At 37.4% G+C, this 21,638-nt stretch overlaps 1 protein-coding gene across 7 annotated transcripts in view; it reads right to left on the bottom strand.

The window, feature by feature from the left end:
* LOC129721016 (transcription factor AP-2-epsilon) overlaps positions 1–21,638 on the bottom strand; it is a 343,755-nt gene that overhangs the window by 81,642 nt on the left and 240,475 nt on the right. The window contains exon 1 of one of the 7 annotated variants that reach the window (XM_055673038.1): positions 8,040–8,764. The exons of the other annotated variants lie outside the window; for them this stretch is intronic. Coding sequence (XP_055529013.1) covers positions 8,040–8,495 — 456 coding nt within the window. The 5' untranslated portion in view covers positions 8,496–8,764. Of the gene's footprint in view, positions 1–8,039; positions 8,765–21,638 lie in introns of those variants that run through there. 7 annotated transcript variants of the gene reach the window in all.

The following is a 21,638-nucleotide window of genomic DNA, read 5'->3' as shown; positions in this document are numbered from 1 at the left end:
TGCTTCTTTCTATAACTAATGCCGTTATAGCCAACATGCAAGAATGCTCGCAAGCTTGAAGAAAAGTGTACTAATATATGGTGGTGATAGGTCGAGTATTGGTACACTGTCTGTCCTTTTCTCTATAGAAACAAACTCAATTTGGACAAAACGAGGCATGAACGATGCCAACATTTCCGTTCGCCGTGAGGGGGTAGGGGCAAGTTAGGTGCTGAATATGTCGTTACAATGAGACCTAAATGACTTTGGAAAGTTACAATACAGGACGTGATAATTTTAGTTTTCTACCCTCTTGCTTACTGTGTTGTGTGTTAATGAATTATAGCTCCTCGTTGTGTGTCGGATATAATCTTCTACTTTTTGAGTGTAGTGGGTTAAAGCTGCCAAATACATTCAAAATACGCTAGAGCATCAGTTGCGTTATGCCTAACACAACTTCGGTGTACTAGCTTCAAATTTGATAAACAGTTGCGCTAACTTCGCACAATATTGATGTGGTTTCGCACTATCCAGCTATTGCATGTAGTCAGCACCAACATCGTCTGCAGTATTTATGGCTGGTTGCACAGCGTCAACGATAGCAGCCTTCTGATAAACTTTACCAAAATCAGTACAAAAACGTAAATTGAAATGAAATTTCTTTTTGCGTTTTGCGAATCGGGGAAAATGATATAACTTAAAAAAAAAGGGCGAAGTAAATGGATAACTGATTCTTTTCTAAAAAATGTTTAGTTCACACCCAAAGGCCAGCTCTCTCTGCTCTGAAGTCTGGTATCTCTACCGGCACCCATGTGTGCAATGACGTTAGAAGAAAAATTCAGCTCTCTGCTCTAGATAACTTGTTAATGTGATGATAGGTGAAAAAGCAAAACTCGCTTCCAACGCCCGTTTTCGTGTCAGTTGGAAGCAGATAGCAGAACGCTGTTGCCCATTGACATTTGATCTGATATTTATTTGAGCCGAACACGGACCAATAAATGCATAACCGGTTAACTAGGTATTATGTTCTGTCGATGGTGCTAGATAAAATAAGCATTTAGCTCAGCTCTGAAATCTGCTTTGCAACGAGGCTCGATAAGTTTAAATAATACAATAGTTAGCATAATCGAATTAAAATTTTCTGCTTATTTTAGCTTATTTTCTGATCGAATGCTGCAAGGACAAAGAAAAACCATTGAAAACTAAGCATTTGAAAATGGACAAATTTCATCCCCTGTTCCGGTTTTAGATTTAGGGAAGCAGAACTTCCCTTGAGAACTTCCCTTGTTTTTTGTGTTTATCAAAAACACCCCGCAGCACTTGCAAATGCTTCGTGGAGCACAATTTGGGAACCCCTGGACTAGAGGATAGAGGATAGAGGGCAGAGAATAGAGAATAGAGAATAGAGAATAGAGAATAGAGGATAGAAGATAGAAGACAGAGGATACAGAGAATACAGAGGATACAGAGGATACAGAGGATAGAGGATAGAGGATGGAGGATAGAGGATAGAGGATAGAGGATAGAGGATATAGGCTAGAGGATAGAGGGTGGAGGATAGATGATAGAGAATAGAGGATAGAGGACAGAGAATAGAGGATAGAGGACAGAGGACAGAGGACAGAGAATAGTGGATAGAGGATAGAGGATAGAGGACAGAGGATAGAGAATAGAGGGCAGAGAATAAAGAGTAGAAGATGGAGGATAAATAAGAGAGGACAGAGAATGGAGGATAGAGGATAGAGGATAGAGGATAGAGGATAGAGGATAGAGGATAAAGGATAGAGGATAGATAATAGAGGATAGAGGATAGAGGATAGAGGGTGGAGGATAGAAGATAGATGATAGAGGATAGAGGATAGAGGACAGAGGATAGAGGATAGAGGATAGAGGATAGAGGATAGAGGATAGAGGATAGAGGATAGAGGATAGAGGATAGAGGATAAAGGATAGAGGACCGAGAATAGAAGATAGAGGATAGAGGATACAGGATAGAGGACAGAGGATAGAGAATAGAGGGCAGAGAATAGAGGGCAGAGAATAAAGAGTAGAAGATGGAGGATAAAGAAGAGAGGACAGAGAATAGAGGATAGAGGATAGAGGATAGAGGATAGAGGATAGAGGATAGAGGATAGAGGATAGAGGATAGAAAGTGGAGGATAGAGGATAGAGGATATAGGATAAAGGATAGAGGACCGAGAATAGAAGATAGAGGATAGAGGATACAGGATAGAGGATAGAGGATAGAGGATAGAGGATAGAGAGTGGAGGATAGAGGATAGAAGATAGAGGATAGAGGATAGAGGATAGAGGATAGAGAATAGAGGATAGAGGATAGAGGATAGAGGATAGAGTACAGAGGATAGAGAATAGAGGGCAGAGAATAAAGGGCAGAGAATAAAGAGTAGAAGATGGAGGATAACGAAGAGAGGACAGAGAATAGAGGATAGAGGATAGAGGATAGAGGATAGAGGATAGAGGATAGAGGATAGAGGATAGAGGATAGAGGATAGAGGATAGAGGATAAAGGATAGAGGATAGATAATAGAGGATAGAGGATAGAGGATAGAGGGTGGAGGATAGAAGATAGAGGATAGATGATAGAGGATAGAGGACAGAGGATAGAGGATATAGGATAGAGGATAGAGGATAGAGGATAGAGGATAGAGGATAGAGGATAGAGGATAGAGGATAGAGAGTGGAGGATAGAGGATAGAGGATAGAGGATAGAGGATAGAGGATAGAGGATAGAGGATAGAGGACCGAGAATAGAAGATAGAGGATAGAGGATAGAGGATAGAGGATAGAGGATAGAGGATAGAGGATAGAGGATAGAGGATAGAGGATAGATAATAGAGGACAGAGGATAGAGGATAGAGGATAGAGGATAGAGGATAGAGAGTGGAGGATAGAGGATAGAGGATAGAGGATAGAGGATAGAGGATAGAGGACAGAGGATAGAGAATAGAGGGCAGAGAATAGAGGATAGAAGATGGAGGATAAAGAAGAGAGGACAGAGAATAGAGGATAGAGGATAGAGGACAGAGGATAGAGGATAGAGGATAGAGGATAGAGGATAGAGGATAGAGGATAGAGGATAGAGTATAGAGAATGGAGGATAGAGGATAGAGGATAGAGGATAGATAATAGAGAATAGAGAATAGAGAGTAGAAAATAGTTAATAGAGAGAATAAAGAATAGAGAATAGAGAATAGAATATAGAACAGAAAACAAGAGAATCGAATAGAGAACAGAAAACAAGAGAATAGAACACAGAATGGAAAATATAAAGTAGAGAAAAAAAATCGAAGAACTAAGTCGGCAATCAATTGTAACCAAGTTTGAGGCGGTCATTATGATTTGGAATTTTAAAGTTGAAAGTCGAATAAGAAATTAGGAATCAAATATTAAGCGTAAAACCAAAAATCGATAAGAAAAAATACCAAAAAATAAATCTACGTGCTTTTATACGCATGATATATAAAATTATTGAAATTTTTGTCATGTTTTTAAATTGAATTTACTTAATTGTGAAAAATGACATATTTTTAAAAATTCTTCCATTTATAGAGTCAAGTATGCCCTTCAAAATGAGACCAAGAGATAATTTTTATATTTGCCCCAAAAAGAATGACAAACAAATGGAAAACGCATATTTTTTTATGAGAAATATTCATAACTTCGAGTAGAATTGGGATATTTACGATATCAGCTTTTAAAATTATTTCTCTTAGAAAGCTCTGAAAGTCGTTTAAAGACAGTTTTAAGGTGAAACTTTAAATAAAAAAGTTAGAGCGCAAAATGTTTTTTTTTTCTATATAAATCGGTTGTTTTTGAAGATAGAGAAAAACTTTTTTTACAAAATTACCTAAAATTAATGAAGCTATAACATTGAAGAACAAGTTTTCTTCTATCTACAAAGATAAAAAAAGTTAGATACTTGATTGCAGCGGAATTTTTGTTATCCTAATTTTGATAATTTTTCAATAAGCGCTTTATCATATGTAACTACTTTGTAGAAGAAAGTTTTTCTCTAAAACATTGCTATAGAGTTCTAGACCCAAATTTCGCCCTAAATTAAGTTTCTGGAGGATTGTGCAATGGTTGTAACCGAGCTGGTCGACAAGATACTGGATGGAACTGATGCAAAATATAATGTGGAAGCGCTCAAAAAACCTAGAAAATCGGTAAAAATCAATACACCGATAGTGTATTCAGGGACAGGTAAACAGCATCATTCGTTGCTATTTGAGTAAGAAAACTCAATGCGTAGCTTACAATGGAGGAATAGGCTCCAGAAGAGACATAAGAACTGGAGTCCCACAGGGGAGAAATGTTGGCCCTTTATTTTTCTTGTTCTTTATTAACATTAAAAATTTATCTGCCGGGGAATTCCAGCTTATTCGACACAATGATACCATAGCAAGCATGAAGCAAGAATTACAACTGCTAATGGGTTACTTTTCTTATGATCTCCTGTCTTTGAATTTGCAGAAAACTTAATGTATGATTTTTCAGTCATCAAAAAAGCTCTCCCTCAGGTACCAAAATTAGCTATCAGCTTATTAATATTCACAACAGCAGGCAAATAAATCATATTTCAAGATACCAAGCGAATACTGATTTTGATCAAAAATGGAGTTCTTTAATAGGATCTATAATAAGTTCTTCAACAAACAACCAATAGCTTGTCTTCAAAATTTCAAATTAAACAGTTCTTGCGAAAGCAAGAACTATTAATTTGATACAGCGGCTTTTCTTTGTTTTCTTCTCCTTCTGTACCGCTAGTCGTGATTTAATATTTTTATCATTATAAATGTAGATCTTAGTTGTGCTCCATTCAAAGGATATAAAATCCACTAAAAGCATGAATAATTATTTTTCCTCCTTCTCTGAGCATGAGCATGAGCATGAGCATGATTGACCGCCCGTGGTTGCTACTCCGTTATTGCCAGATCAGCTGTAATTACACAGAGAACCAACAGATGATGCTTGGGACCAGCATGCATCCTCAATGTGTAAAAACTGGTGACCTTAATCTTTATATTAGGCAATACCAGCGCCGGCCGCATCCGAATGCAGGTCAAAAAAGGAAGTTGTAAAGGAAAATGTTGACGTGATACCCGCTTATTGGAAGCCGAGAACACCTCAGCACTTCCATAAGAAATCACTGGGATGTTGGAGAAAGGGCAAGGTACACAGCAGGGTTCGTTTTGGTAAACGATGCGCTGGTTTCGAGTATCGGGTTCTTTAGAACAAGTATCGCGCGAACAGGTTCATTATATCCGCCACGATATTCATAATACGATTCGAACTTTTTTAGTTTGACAATGTAATACCGCAATATATCGTACGCAAGGATACTGGACCTTTGATGATGTAGATAATCTGTAGATAATTCGACCTCATGAAGGTATCGACGCGGAGTCTCTCGGGGTTCGGTCAACCGGACGTTTTCTACCTAACAGATCGACCAACGACGTTTCTCGTACACACTTTGTTTGCTCTAAAAAAACGATACGATCCCGGGAAAAACACATCTGAAAACAGAATATAACAATGTTGCGCGCTTATTACGAAAACTAACCATGAGTATATTTCTTGCCAAACGTCGCGATCCCCTGCGTACGACGCACGCGATGTAGCCTATGCTACTCGTAGCAATCAGCTATTTGTCAATCCCGAGTACTTTCGAAGAAACGAACGCAAGTCGGCCGACGCGATTCTTTGCGATATTTCTCCGATCGCGATATTTATCGACCGGACGAAATCTTCGGTTAAACAATCACAGTGAGACATGAACAAGTATCTGGGTATAGCCCTCGAAATTACTATATTCCGAAAACGTTCATATAAGTAAAATTCTCCCGAGCCGGAAACGCGGTTTACATTGAAGCACTATGCACGACCGCTCTATCCCCTCCTACCAACGCAGACACTCGGGGACACGACATTTCACGCCGATTCTCTCTTAGTTGTCGATGCGAACGTTGCCTATTAAATAAAAAAATTGCCTAAGTTCCATGCATACAAAGCCTTAATAATTGAAAAATGCAAATTTCATATTGAGTTATTTTTCCTCCTTCTCTGAATCTTTAAATTAGTTCTCAACTAACCAAAACCGCAAGCAGAGAGCCGGAAAGTCGAATATTTTATTTGGACTACAACATAAAAATGCAACATGTTTCAAATTTTATGAGATAATTGATATCGGCCCATTAACAGACAGATTTCGCGACAGAGTTTGCCTGATCTGCAATTAATACGATAAAGAAAAATGACATATTTCATTTAATATCCTTTATCAATACAATAAGGCTGTATTGAACAATAAAGCAACTGATAAATGCAACCGATAATGATTTGCTTCGGCGTCGTGAAACCGAACCGCTGCCAAATATACAGCGAATTATCATGACCGAACATCGAGGTGTGCGAATACAGTACACACAATAACAAGCTGGCAGGAGATCTTACGACAACTCGGAACAACAGGGACCGGTATGAGCTTTATTGGCTTTATTTTCGAAATATATAGCCCATTCCAAAGTCTGATTAATTCACCTACACTTTCGGCTAATTGAATTACTGGATTCCTTCCTCGCTATGGCAGCCTTTCCTACCAACTAATAATTTTCTGGCAATACCAATGATTACCCGTTTGAAACACATATCAATAAGTTGTTATTAACTTGTAATTATTTTTATTGTTTAGCTCGTTTATTTGTACAGCCAACCGACAAGCTAACAACGCAGCAAAAGTGCGATAAAAATACTGTTCAAGCCGGTTTGCGGATGGGAGAATCGCGTGAACGGCTTGGCACTGGCGGCCGCGCTGTGTTCCTTGGACATGCAGAATTCCAGCGCACATTTCGGGGAGGTCACCCCGCTTTCGGGGCAGAGATTCCGAGCCTTCCTTTTATCGACAAATTGTGGATGGCAGAAAATCCCATCATTTTAGCAGCAGCAAGCCGCCGCAGCGCCCAGCGATCATGGATATCAAAGAAAGCGCTTGCGCATTCTTGAGCCGTTCCTCCGCGCACCGCCAAAAACCAGCCGAAATCTGGGTCAGCGGCGAGGCGCACCTGAGATTGTGGTACTGAAAGGAAGCATCGCCGCCGCGTCTTGCCCTTGTCGATCGTCACCACGCTACCGCCAGAGTGACCAACAAAAGTCGCGATAATGAGAAGAAAATCTGTTTCGTTGTGCTTCGCCGCTGTGGTCGTTCCCTTGGCAGGCTGACTTGACTGCTAGCACAGGTTTCCGACCGTACAGGGCTTATACTTTAATCCCAGCAGCAGTAAAATTGGCTCGATGCGCAAATTCAGACGCGATAATGCGCAAAGTGCGTCCGCACGTGTGAGCAGCGACAGCAGCAGCTTCTCGCCTTCGGGGGTGATCGGATTAGGGGTCCTATCTGCCGGCATTTGTCGGGTAAATTTCAGAGACCATCGAAACACAACACGAAACGGTGATACTTGCAAAGGCGTAAAGCGTTGCAGCCGATTATAGCAATTATCGGGTTTTAACATCTGTTTGATGTGGATTAAGATTGTTTATGGGAAGGTTTTGCTAAGCAATTCACGAATTTTAATTTTGAAACAGTTGATCGTGCATTTAAAATGTTATTTCACTTCACCAGAGAAGTTCGGACGTGAATGGCTTGCTTTCTTGCCAGCCCACTTGCTTTACGCATTCTCTACCTGTGATTAGTGTCTTTCCACGTCACAGGCTGCTTACACTTCGCAGAATAATTAATTCGGTAATCTAGAGTGATTGACGTAGCCCGGATTACTTGCAAGATTCTACGTCGCATTTCTTCCCGCGTGTGTAAATAAAAAATCGTCCACCAGCAGACGATAGACGGGGACGGGGACGGGGACGGTACCCCCGAAGCACAAACTGATTAGAAAATTTGAAGCATTTCAACCGCTAATCGCAACGAGCGATTGAGAAAGCGCAGCGCGGCAGCCCTTCCCTGCTCAAGAGGTGTTTATCGAAATTAAGAAATAAAGGAGAAAATCACGCACAGAGCAAACGCCACAGAAGAGGGAACTTACATCGTCATCGTCGTGTATAGAACTTCGCTCATCATCAATCAAAATCAATTGATTTTTGCTCAGGTCATCGTCACAGTCGTTATTTGAATTACCGCCGCCAGCGCCACCGCTGCCGCCACTGTTGCGATTGGAATTGGCCACCGCAGGACCCTGAAGGCTATGGTTATTGTTACTGTCACTTCTGGTTCGGCTATTGTTGTTGCTATCGTTGCCAGCCATCAGCTGGCCGCCATTGGCCACATTTAGGCCACCGCAATCCATTGTGTCCAGGGCGGTTGCCTGGTGATGCTGGTGATGAACCCCGAAATGGTGCGGATCGAGATGATGATGATGATTCGGAGGTTTCATAATTTCCATGTTACTTTTCAGTATTTCGTTCAGTGAGTGGTGCCGCAGATCGTTTATCTGCACCGGGCTAAGATTGGCCATCTCGTGATTAGCCGGCTGGTTCTTCATGCTCTAGTACTGGGCGCCTCCACTGTTAATGCACTTCTTCTTTAGTCACACAAACTCACCAACAACACTGTCCTACCGTGCTAATTGAACCTAATATGATTTCAAAACGGCCACAACACTTAAACTTTGAATTCATCGCTCAAAAAATTGAGTTGATGACTAATTCGCTTAACCATTGAATTTTATATGGCACTTGAAGAAAGTCGGAAATTTTCCAATCAAACGTCATAAACAGCTTGTAAAAAAATCTAATTTAAAGTTAAAACCCTACAAAGATTCCCTAGCTGGAAGGCGAGGGCGAATGAATGAATGAATGGCACATACAGTTCACGGGGTTTTCCAGAGGAGAGACGGGCGGATCGCGACGATCGTCCGAATGTCCGCGCGTACGATGCGTACGATCCGAGTATCACATGTAAACTACACACCAGTGGGTCGCTAATAATGGCCTCTAGCTATGTTTATGTTTTTATCTTGTCTACAGCTTCTCTCGCGCGCGGTTCTGTCCGCACGGGTTCACTGCGGAGCAACTCCCAAAATCTCGGTTTACTCTGCGCCAGGTGCAATGCTCTCTCTCTCACACGTTGGTTCTTTCTCTCACCGGTACCCGGGGATCGTAGACCGGTCGGTGCTGCGGCAAAACTAACTACCCGAGAGAATCAAGGGTCTTTTGCGCGGACTTTAATCATCTGTTTTGCTCCTTTTTTCTGATGCTGAGGAGACCCCCCTTTTGCCTCAACCTCCTGGTTACGATGCCTGTTTGATCGATGCTCGGTACTACTGTGACAAATTAGGCTACACGTTGATTGCGTAAACTTTGTCCGCTGTGCACAGGATTCCCGGAGAGATTAAGCTGGAAGTCTCCCTTTCCTTTCCATCTACCCGCTGTTCCCGGGGAGGTAAATTCTGCAACAAGTGTGAAAGTGGGTCAATTCTGGATCCCCAACGACGATGCCGGACGCTCACGGCAGGACGGGCACCGCCCGCGGTATGCGCAGCGACTGCTGGCCGAATTCACAGCATAACATGTATGCTATCAATCTGCGGTTGAGGGGCTCAGCGCGGAAAAGAGCACACAATTAGAGGACACTTGAGTTGAGTGCGGCGCGCGAGATCAATTCATGTCGAATAAGTGAAGCATGAAATGTATGTTAAGATAATATTAGAGGCGAGCTGTAATGGAGATGGTTTTTGGGAATGGAAAGTGGCTGTTATTGTTGATCTATGTTTGTGACAATTGAAGTTTGAGGTTTTTATAATAATAATTTTTTGTGAATATTTCAACTATCAACTAGAAACTCTACACACCATTGCGTTATTGAATCAACCTCTATGTCTTGATTATTATAGCTAATGCTTAAATAGCACATAACAATTTTTATGGGTTATGATTTTCGTTGCAGGTAAAAATTTGGCTATCAACTTATCTTCAGACTAAACAATGAAAGCCCAACGAAAACACATCAAATATGAGCTCTGAGCTCATATTGTGTAATGCAAAACAAGAACTAAAATAACAGGTTTAGTTTTAAACATGACGATTTTCAATCGTTGAATTAGAAATCCTCAAAATTGAATTCAGTAATCACTAAAATCACTAATACATTAAAAACGCTGCGCTAAGTTAGTCCGCAAAGTTTGACGTAAAAGTACATCAGGCTGTTTGCAACATGACATGCATTGTTTCATCGAGAGTGATCACAAATGATGAATTCGAAACAAACTCCTCCTTTTCAATAATTCTGTACTTAATATTACGATAAAAAAAATAACTCTGGAATTATTATGGTGGCCTTAAAAAGATACAAAATGACAGAAGGGGTCGATTTTTGTCTCCCGCGCAGCTTCTCGAAAAGGAAAAAAACCCATATTGGGGGGTATTCGGCAGTTTTGAGCTATTCACCAGAGAGCAGAAGTCGCCATCTTGGATTTCAAAATGGCATGTGGAGCTAACTTCTAGCCTCTGGGTGTCATATTGGTCATTTTAAGCTGTTTTCCGGTGAAATTAGTTGAAATATGTGTTTCGTTCATGTGGGAAGCCCAACACCCCCGCCCTCCCCCACTAAAGAGTAAAAAGGGGTATCAAATCATCAAAAAAGCATTCCTTGCACTTTAAAATCCTCACATTTCAAATTTGGTTCCATGTACTTCTAGAGTTATGAAGAAATGAGTATTTCATCTGTATGGGATCCCTTCCTTTCCGAAGAGGACGGGATATCAAACCACCATAAAAACATGTCTTTCGCACTGAAACCTTCTTATGTAAAGTTTGGTACCATTTGCTTAAGGGGCCATCCACATACAACGTGGACAACTGCTCATATAAATTCTAAAAATTTTCTATGAGCCGTGGACATTACACACACCCCTCCCAAAGCTATCCACGTGGTATGTGGATGGCCCCTAATTAGTTTTCGAGTCATACAGGAACTTGTGTTTTATTTGTATATGACCCTCTTTTTAGAGGGTTTTTATATTGTTCGTAATTTTTGTAATTTTTATATTTCTTGCAACTATTGTAATTAATTTTATTACTTTTGAGATATGTTGTAATTTTTGTATTTCTTTGTAATTTACTTTGTCCTATGCGTAACTGTTGTCTTGTTTGGCGTTCATGTTTTTTGTCATTTTATCTCTGTAACTTCTGGTCATTTTTGAAAGTTTTGTGTTTTTTCTTTTGTTTTTTTTTTAAATTTTTTATAAATTGTTAGCGTTTGTAAATTTTGTAATGTACCTGTATATGTACTGTATATGTACCTAAATTTTAATTGTTGTGAGGCTTCTATAATTTTGAAGTTTTTGTAATATTGGTGGGTTCTGTATTTTTTATAATTTCTGTATATATTATATTAGTTTCTTTTAAAGAATTTTCGAAAACTTAGTATATTTTTGTAACCTCTGTAATTTTTGTATATTTTGTTATCTGTTTTGTAACTTCTCTAAGATTTAAACTTAATGCAATTCTCAAAATTTTCTGTAATTGGGGAAAAATAAACCATTTTTCTCCACGCGGTTGTTTTCTATACGTCTCTTAGACGCAGATTTCGGATTTACACGATTTTTTTCGCGCTACGTATCCCCCGCATAAAAGAAAACTTAAGTATATTTGCATTTTTTTTGCGTTTTGGCCATTTTTGTGGTTTTTATCATATTTGTAATTTGAATCATATATAAAATTTTTGAAATTTTATTATTTCTTGTATTTTCTGTAATGTTTGTAATATATTTTACTTTTTTGTACATATTTTTGTTTCATATTTTTGAGGTATTTGTTAGTTTGTTATTTTTATTTGTAGTTTATGTAATTTATGCAATATTTTTGCGTTTTTGTTATTTTCATCATGTTTATCAATTTTGCCATGCTTGTCACTTCTTCTTCCGTTTATGTTATTCTTATCATTTTGCCAACGACAAATCATTTTTTTCCTCTTCGTCTTTCGTCTGTCGATCATCTCCGCATTTTTTGGTTAGTTTCCTTCATAATTGTGGTAGTTTTATTTACTTGTGAAATATTTATCGGTTGTTTCATTATTGTCGTATTTTTTTGATTGTTTTTTTTTTGTCATTTTTACCGATTTTCTACTCTTTGTGATTTTTCTCCCCACAAAATTCATTCTTTTTTTTTTAATTTTTTTGACATTTTTGGCATTTTTTCTATTTTCATTGTTTTGTGATTTATTTTCATTTATTTTTGTCACTTTTGGTATTTTTTGTATGATTAATATGGTCGAAATTTTCACTGTATTATTTTTATACTTTTCACGTTTAAATATTTTGAATTTTTTTAATGATTTCAATTACAACTCAATGAATTTTTTTTTTTATTTATTTCATAATATTTGACACGTTTGATAGTCATGCCATTTATATCTTTTGTGTTTTTCCTGATTTTTTGTCATTTTTGACATATTTTTAATATTCATGATTTCAATAATATTCAAATCTTTTGTATTGTCAGTAATTTTTGGAATTTTGCAATTTTCCTAATTTTCGTTAATTTGTGATTGTTGTAATTTTCGAATTATGTATTTGTATTTCATGTAGTATTTCTAATTTATTTATTTCTTTCTAAAATTTGGTTGTATTGTGTTTATTGCAAATATATTACAAATTAGGACTTATAGGAATTGTAGTGATTTTGGTAATTTTAGTATTTGTTTAATTTAAGTTTTCTTTTAGTATTTTTGTAATCTTCGTAATTCTGGTAATTTTTGTAGTTACTGTTTCACTTGTAAGCTCTAGTGTTATTTATGTCACTTATGTCGTTTATGTCGTATATGTCATATATGTCATGTCATCAATGTCATGTATGTCCTTTATGTCATTTATGTCATTTATGTTGTTTTTGTCAGTTGTATCATTTACGTCTTTTATTTTATTCATGTCATTAGCTTCAATTGTCATTTATTACATTTATGTCAGTAATGTCATAGATGACCTTTGTGTCCTTAATGTAATTTATGTCATTGATGTCATATATGTCGTTAATGTCATTGATATCATTTATGTCTTTTATGTCATTAAAGTCATTTATGTCATTTATGTCATTTATGTCATTAATGTCATTTATGTCATTAATGTCATTGATGTCATTAATGTCATTTATGTCATTTATGTCATTTATGTCATTGATGTAATTTATGTCATTTTTGTCATTTATGTCATTCATGTCATTTATGTCATTTATGTCATTTGTGTCATTTATGTGATTTTTGTCATTTATGTCATTTATGTCATTTATGTCATATATGTAATTTATGTGATTTATGTAATTTATGTCATTTATGCAATTTATGTCATTCATGTAATTAATGTCATTAATGTCATTTATGTTATTTATGTCATTTATGTCATTTATGTCATTTATGTCATTTATGTCATTCATGTCATTTATGTCATTTATGTCATTTATGTCATTTATGTCATTTATGTCATTTATGTAATTTATGTAATTTATGTAATTTATGTAATTTAGGTAATTTATGTAATTTATGTAATTTATGTAATTTAGGTAATTTATGTAATTTATGTAATTTATGCAATTTATGTAATTTATGCAATTTATGTAATTTATGTAATTTATGTAATTTATGTAATTTATGTAATTTTTATAATTTATGTTTATGTAATTTATGTTTATGCAATTTATGTAATTTATGAAATTTTTGTTATTCATGTAATTTATGTAATTTATGTAATTTATGTAATTGATGTAATTCATGTAATTCATGTAATATATGTAATTATGTTATTTATGTAATTTATGTAATTTATGTATTTATTGTAATTTATGTAATTTATGTCATTTATGTAATATATGTAATTTATGTAATTTATGTAATTTATGTCATTTATGTCATTTATGTCATTTATGTCATTTTTGTCATTTGTGTCATTTGTGTCATTTATGCCATTTATGTCATTTATGTCATTTATTACATTTATGTCATTCATGTTGTTCAATTATGTCTTTTATTACATTTATGTCCTTAATGTCCTTTATGTCATTTATATCTTTTATGTAATTTATGTCATTGATATTATTTATGTCATGTATGTCATTTATGTCTTCTATGTCATTTGTGTAATTTATGTCATTTAAGCATTTTATGTCATTTATATTATTTATGTCATGCATTTCATTTAAGTCATTGATATCTTTTATGGGATTTATTTCGTATATGTCGCTTATGTCATTTCGGTTACTTATGTCATTCATGTAATTTATTTCACTTATTTCATTCTCTCACTTTTTCACTTATGTAGTTTTTTATGCTATTTAGGTTATTTCGGCGATTTATAACATTTCGGCTAGTTTTTTTTTTCATTTTTCAACTTAAGTTATATTCGCATACTTTCTTAGTTTCCCCATTCATATCATCGTTTTCATTTTTGTTTCATTTCTGTGATTTTTATAATATTATTCATTTTTCTTAGTTTTGCCATTACTGTCATATTTGTTATGTTTGTCATTTTGTCTTTTATGCCATTTTTAACATTTTCTCAATTTTATGATTTGTATAATTAGAAATTCGTTGTTTTCTGATCATTGTGTTGTTTGTCATTTTTGTTTTATATTTATTTTCAATTTTTTTATCATTTTTATCGTTTTGTCAGTTTCTAGTCATTTTTGTCATTCCTATCTCTTGTCTTTTTTCTTTTATTTGTGCAAAATGTTTTATTTGTGGCATTTTGTTTCAATCTTTACGTTCTTATTATTATTATTTATTGTGTCCCATGTCTAGATTTTTTTCTTATTTTTTTGGTAATTTTGAGTTTTGAGGTTTTCAGTTTTTGTTTTCCTTCGGTCTTTGTAGCGAATTGCATTGCTTTCGAGGGTAAGTTTCAAAGATTGTATTTTTGCCATCAGATGTATCTGTTAGTAATTACTAGATTATTTTTTACCTCTTATGTCTCTCTTAGTGTGGAATAAGTTGATTTATAATTATAAATATTGATTATTATTTTATAGAAATGTGTCTTATTTACACACGAATAAGAAAAAAATCCCAAGTTGTTTCCTTGCGGTACACGAAAAGTGAAAATTTCAAACATAGTACATATCTTGTTACAGACTTGAAATTTTTATTACCCAATAAAACATTATTGATAAACTGCATGAGTTCTCACAGCCAGCCTACTGAAAAGTACCGTCTTTTCGTGACAGAAAATTTTAAACTAATTCGGCTTTTATTGTATTGCACAGCTCTCCCTGCTCCTCATACGTTCGGCACACAGCTCGACAGCCACTGACGACAGCGCACCGAGGCAATGCCAAACGCGCTGTTATTTTTCATCTCCTTATATCTATTGGTTCTTCCAAGCAGTCACTAATGACAGCCTTCACAACGCGACACCTTTTGACACAACTCCGAACGATGATTAACGAGAGTAAGCAGCGTTGCCAACCCTCCAGTTTTTCCTGGATATCTCCAGTTTTTTTTTAAAGATCGTCAGCGAAACAGCTGAAGGTTGAATATTTCCAGTTTTTTGAAAATTGTTCCAGTTTTATCCAGTTTTCCGTTCATTACCGCATTTTTTGAACTCATTCCAATTAAGTCTATGGTCTTTTCAGTATGTTGTGCATTCATGCGCTTCGGTTGTAAGATTTTATTCGAAATCTACTCAATTGCAAGTACGCCAGTGACTGTAATCTCCATGTGTTAACAATTTTCTTTCAGCCTTTTTGGTTACATGCAATAATACGGTGCAGCATTTTTGAACCGAAAATCAAATAAATTTATATAAAAGCTTCAAATTTATATATCCAGTTTTCTCCAGTTTTTTATTTTGAATTCTTCCAGCTTTTTATAAAAAAGGAATACAAAGTGGTGCGAAACACGTCTTTTCTCGTGTGGAGAATAATATCAACAATGGGAAAATATAGAAAAACGGTTTGCTCCGTATTCGTATCGGCATCGGCCTAAGAAAAGGGAGAAACGGAGGAATGTGAGTCTAATATCATCGATGACAGCCGCATCCAATCAGCAGATTGTCAACAGAGCAGGCCAATTAACAGGACATCCTCAAAATGAGCAAACTATGCTCTCATGTCCGAGCAAACAAAATACATGCGCAAGATTGAGCTGGCGTGTGCAACACAAAACAGCTTCGTTATCTGTGTAAGTAAAAATAGAGCACAGACGTGTATAGTGTTGATCCGCGACAGTACATTTCCAAAGCCCGCTAATAATCAATTATGACAGCTAAAATTTACAAATTCACATTAATGTCCTAATGAGATAAATATTTTGTCTCATTCATGTGGGCAAATAACTAACCGTCGTGAAAATTTTGCACTTTATAAACTGGATCAAGATACTTTCTTAAAAACATTTTTTACGACCATATACTGTTTTCATAATATTGTTAAAAAAGGTGGGTTTTCCTAAAATAACCCTCTAGCACCCAAGGTAATTTCTAGACGGGTTTCGGTAAAATCACTGAACCATCATAAACTCTAAATACTCTTCTAGAAATTATTTACAGAAAATTTTAAACCAGAAATTTAACGACATAATTTCACGCACCATTTCTCCACCAAACTCAATCGAAAGAAAATAAAAAAAAATACTCCAAAAAGACAAAACGTTTCCCGCAAACCGAATCATCGAGTGTATCTGTGCTCAGATCAAACCGCGTTTGCATGCCGAATCTCGGATGAACAGAGCAATCGAAATTGAACCGAGGAAGGCGGGGGGAAGAAAGGCGCGAACAGAAATGCAGGATGGAAGTGATACCTGGTATAGCTGCGAGGTATCGCATTGGGGACCCGGACAAACGAACAAACATCCACAATGACGGGAGACGGGAGAGGGCGAAAATAAAAAATCGTCCAGTAACAATAGCACTGTGACGATCGGGGCGAGATTCATGAGTACTTTCTTTGATTTGAACCTGTTCTCTTCACACATTTTTTACGGCGGTCAACTTCAACGCCCTGGTCCCCCCTTTATTCACTGTACATGTGGGGATGGGGATAATTCGGCCTGTCGCTCTCTTCAATTCATTCTCCTTTTTTCCCCGCTCCATAAAATGTAAACCATATTCCTGGTGTGGTTTAATGCGCCGTTCATTTTATTGTTATTGTTGTTATTAATTTAAATTTTTGACCCATCTTTTCTGCTCCTTCGATTCCGGCCGCGAATCCGATCAGAAGGCGGAACGGAAAGGTCGTGATTTTAATGCGGCTTGGTTTGGTTTGCAAAATGTTTCTGCCTGCTGTAGATATGAAGACAAAGAGGAAAAAAAAACATGCGAATATGGTAAAACATAGGAACAAGCATAAGCAAAATATACGGCTGCAGTTTTTTGTTGTGCCGCGCCACGCCACGCCGCGCGATGTTAAAGGTGGACAATTTATAATGACCCTTCCTTGCTTGTAGGCACCGGGTGAACATTTCACACAAGCATTTCACCAAGCGCGGTCCTCGAGGCAAGCACCGAGGAAGAGAATTTATGAATGAAAATTATTGCAAATATTGTGACGATGTAAATACAAAGTAGCGAGCCGGAACGTTTCGGGTTTGAATTATTTATGGGCACGCGGAACAGCTGTTCTCGAAAGGGTTTGTCGCTTGGATTCGGTTGTGCGTCCGTTTAACTCTCTTGATTTTCATTATTGTGTGTAAAGTTCGCTTGATGCTGGGCTACGAAATGAAACAAATTTTTAAAATGCGGATTTGCCTTAGTTGGGATGAAAAGATAAAACTGAAAACACTTGTAAACGTAGTACCTAGAAAGTGGAGCATGTTGCTTTGAATTGCCACTTTCAAGCTATCGCTATTATCCTAGGCACACGGCATTGTTTGTATCGTAGAAAATGTGTTAAGAATAGCCGAAAAAATCACGTCTCGTTTCAATCGCGGTTTGATCAATCAGTAGTTACAAATGATTGGAGTGGACACCACAATCAAGAAAAAGCTTTATTTCGCGCACTCTCACCTCTTATTATAAACGCACCGCGTGCTGCCTGAAATGCTCGTCTTGAAGCCACATTCATTGAATGATTCACGAGTACACAAAACTGCGCGCGGGACCACCATCTCGGCTACATACATGGTACCTGCAAGTGTGGACCTGTGGCCAAATCGATCGGTCGATTTTTTTTGCTTCCCCAGTCTGTTCGAATCAGTCGGTTTATCTCCGGCACGCACTTACGTTCGACGGCAACGGAGAGTTTCAGGTTGGGACCCGCTATTACTCTCAGCTTTGCCCTATGCGCTTAGCAGCCGAAAGTGCGCTGAAGCGCTGTACATTAGTGTCCAATTATAATTTATTATTTCGAATACTTTAATAGTTAATCAAAGTTAACAATGACGGTGCCTGGACCAAAACATTTGTCCGTCCGATTTCGCACGCTTTCATCGTGGTAGGTGCCGGGGCATACAAGCAGTTTGAGCGAGAGCGTGGCCAGGGGTTTCTCTTCGTGGTTACTAAGTGTGGGGCCATAAGAAATTTGGTGCATTTGAATACGAGTTTCTTTACCACGTCGCCGTCCGATAAACGGTATTTAGTTGCCATCAGCCAGAGGGTGGCTGGGCGCGCATGAACGCAATGGACACATATGGTGGAATAATAAATGAAAAATCTATCCCGGGCGTTCGAGTGGGCGTCCTCTGGTGAGGTCACTAGCAAAAGACGCACAAGCCATATGCAAGCCGTAGCTTAGTTCAAATCATACTCGCACATATACTTTTTAGGCTTTTTTTCATTCGAATCATTCGCATACGACTCGGTTTGGGTATGGACGGTTTCACTCGAAGCGCATAATTGTAATGAAACTAATGTTAGAAGAACTCATCGCTAGGGTGGAGATAGTGACTTTTTAGTTTCTTCACTCGGGCAGCAAAAGTCGTTGGGTTCAAAACCACAATCAGCGACTTGACCCTGCTATCGGTAGGGTGAATATCTTGGGACATTATCCTCCAAGTGACGATAGCGAAAATAAAAACTCTCGATTTGGATTTGACCACACAGCCATGGACCAGCGACAGCATTGGAATTCGCTTGTGCCGCAAAGCTGCCGTTTTTCCGTTGACCAGCTGCTCGGGCACTTTGCTCCGCAGCCGCATGGTGTATGCATACCCACCTAACATGTAAGTAAAGGAAACGAGCAACCGGGCTAGGGCTGCAAAATAAAAACGCTTTATCGCTCTCAAATGCAATAAAATAGTTTTTTATTCATGCATTGACACACATGTACCGGCACCGCAAAACTGTGTTCACCAATGAGAGCATCGCTCGGCATGAGGTTTCGAGTACTTCAGGTGGACTTCCAGAAAACAAACCAGCCAGCTTTTATTCTCGCACTTCCTGGCAGGAGAGGTTGGACATTTTTTCTTCTGAACAAATTACAGTCAATCTTTTACGAGGATGCTACGCGATGCTACGTACATTTGCGCTTAATTGACGTAACTTGATAATTTCCTGAGAGAGCATTCGGTTTCGTTTGCGGTATGAAGAAGCACGTTGGGTGCGATTCTGACAGTGAAAATGGCTCTGGATGGGGATAGCGATGACCAACTGTTTACGATCGGCTAGCAATTAGATACGTTAAATAAAACAATTGTTATTATTTTGGTGAACTGCAAGCTGTCATTATTGATCATCCATAGGCAAAAGTTTTCCAGTCTGAGGGTTCAGGAGTGTGTCTTGATTTTACTTCCTTCAGTAAGTTATTATCTTGCAGCAATGTTGCTTCCACGAATTAATGCAAACGATGTATAAGTTTACTTTTCAAATACTGGTTTAATTGACATATTATCTCCATAAGATATTTAGTATACAAAAAGTCTGAAAAAATGACGAAAAGTTTTAGTTCGGAACTAATTTTTCAGTCTTGCTCTTCGAAGAAATGGTGGTTGGATATATAACGTTTTATTTTGATCTAGTTCCCGAGATTGTTTTTTTTTGAATATCTAAAACACTAGCAATTAGAAGGCAACAATGTTTAGCAAAGGTTTGTGTAACATTCAGATACCTAACTTTCTCTAAAGTGCAAGATTTAAAAGTTAGATTTTGCAGGGCGGTGAACTTTTGAACTAAATATTTTTTGGCATTCTCTGAGGTATATACTAAATTTCTTTGCAGAGTAAATGAGAAAAATTCATGAGGTTGAGCTCTTGCAATACTGTGCAGTGTGCATCACGGTGAATTTGTATTCACACTAATTTTAATTATTTCTTTGCGAGTGGCAGAAGCACAACACAAAGCAAAAACTTTTTGCATCACACTGTGAAAAAAATTTCTTCGCGCAACGCTCATGTTGGAGAAAAAGCGTGCGGTGACTTTCGACTCCGCTCTTTTTACATTAACAAGCTTGCCCTGAATAATATTTTGCGTAAAAATTTCAAAGACACGATTTTTAAATTAATATAATAAATAAAATTAATATAGTTAATATACATTTTACCTCAATTTGTTCATGAATTTATCATTGACATAAATTTGATGGGGTTTGAAGATTTTTTCAATTACAATTAGTCCCAGTTAAAATATGCCTTACTTGGAGGGGGAAAACAGCAATATACTTTTGTACTCGTTAATTTTTTTTTTTAGTTTTGTTACGACTGTGTATGACTTTTGCTAGTGTAAAGTGCCGTCCATATGGCCACGTGGGCAGAAAAATCGTCATTTTATAAAAAGAATGCCTTTATAACGTGACAGAGGAGAAAGCTTCGAAAAAATTTCAAATTTTTATTTGTCACCCGTTGTTACAGGAAAAAAATAACGTACCCTTAAAGAATAGATTCCAAAAGCCACTCTGAAATTACTTCTAGCAAAATAAAATTCCGGGGGGAGAAACAGGAAATAGCCAAAACTTACCTCTAAATTCCTAAAAGAGCTTTTTAAATTCAGAAATAATATAGAGTTATTCGATAAAAAATGACCCAATTTTAATGAATTTTTTTTAATTGTCAATTTTGATTTGGCTTAAACTTTGGACAGATGTTATGGGCCTATGATGTCATTTTGCTCTGTTAGTAAGTTTATTTGAATCATGACTAAATTGTGAAAAGGGTTTATGGTAAAAAGCTTTAGAGCCTAAATGGTTTGTTTGATTGGTATGATATACACGGCGAAGTTGTAGATAATAATTTTGTTACCCATGGGCAGCGTACAAGAACGTCTGAACCGGAGCGGGCGGCTGAATCATGAAATGCTGTATCCCGCCAACTATACCTAAGATGTCAGCCCCACCAGCAGAATGTAGATATCGCGACCCTGGTAAGGTAGCATGACGAAACCTCTCCTAACCACGAACAATAAAATTAGAAATACGGAACGAAACAATCGGCGAAGATCAAGGCTATAATCACGGAAACAGAAAACGGTAAAGGCGAGCTGGCATGCTTGCTAAAGAACTACAGCAGCAGGGAGCCGAAATCGTAGCAAGTCAGGGCGTTCGGTGGCCAAATTCCGGAGAAAGGGAATTCCGTCCATAAGACCCTTATTGCACACACTTCTTTCAAGTACCAGATACAGTACCAGAAGTATTACTACAGCGGCAGCAGAGCACCGGAACGATGCGTCGGTTTCGTAGTGTTGGGTAATCAGAAAACAAGAGTCATCCGGCGGAGGCCCGCAGACAACCGTATATGCGTGTTCAGGATTAGAGGCGAATTCTTCAACTACAGTGTA

Source organism: Wyeomyia smithii, chromosome 2 (genome assembly GCF_029784165.1).
Source record: "Wyeomyia smithii strain HCP4-BCI-WySm-NY-G18 chromosome 2, ASM2978416v1, whole genome shotgun sequence".
Taxonomy (NCBI): Eukaryota; Metazoa; Arthropoda; class Insecta; order Diptera; family Culicidae; genus Wyeomyia; species Wyeomyia smithii.
The sequence above is the reverse complement of the archived record's forward strand: the minus strand, read 5'-3'. Positions and strand labels throughout refer to the sequence as shown.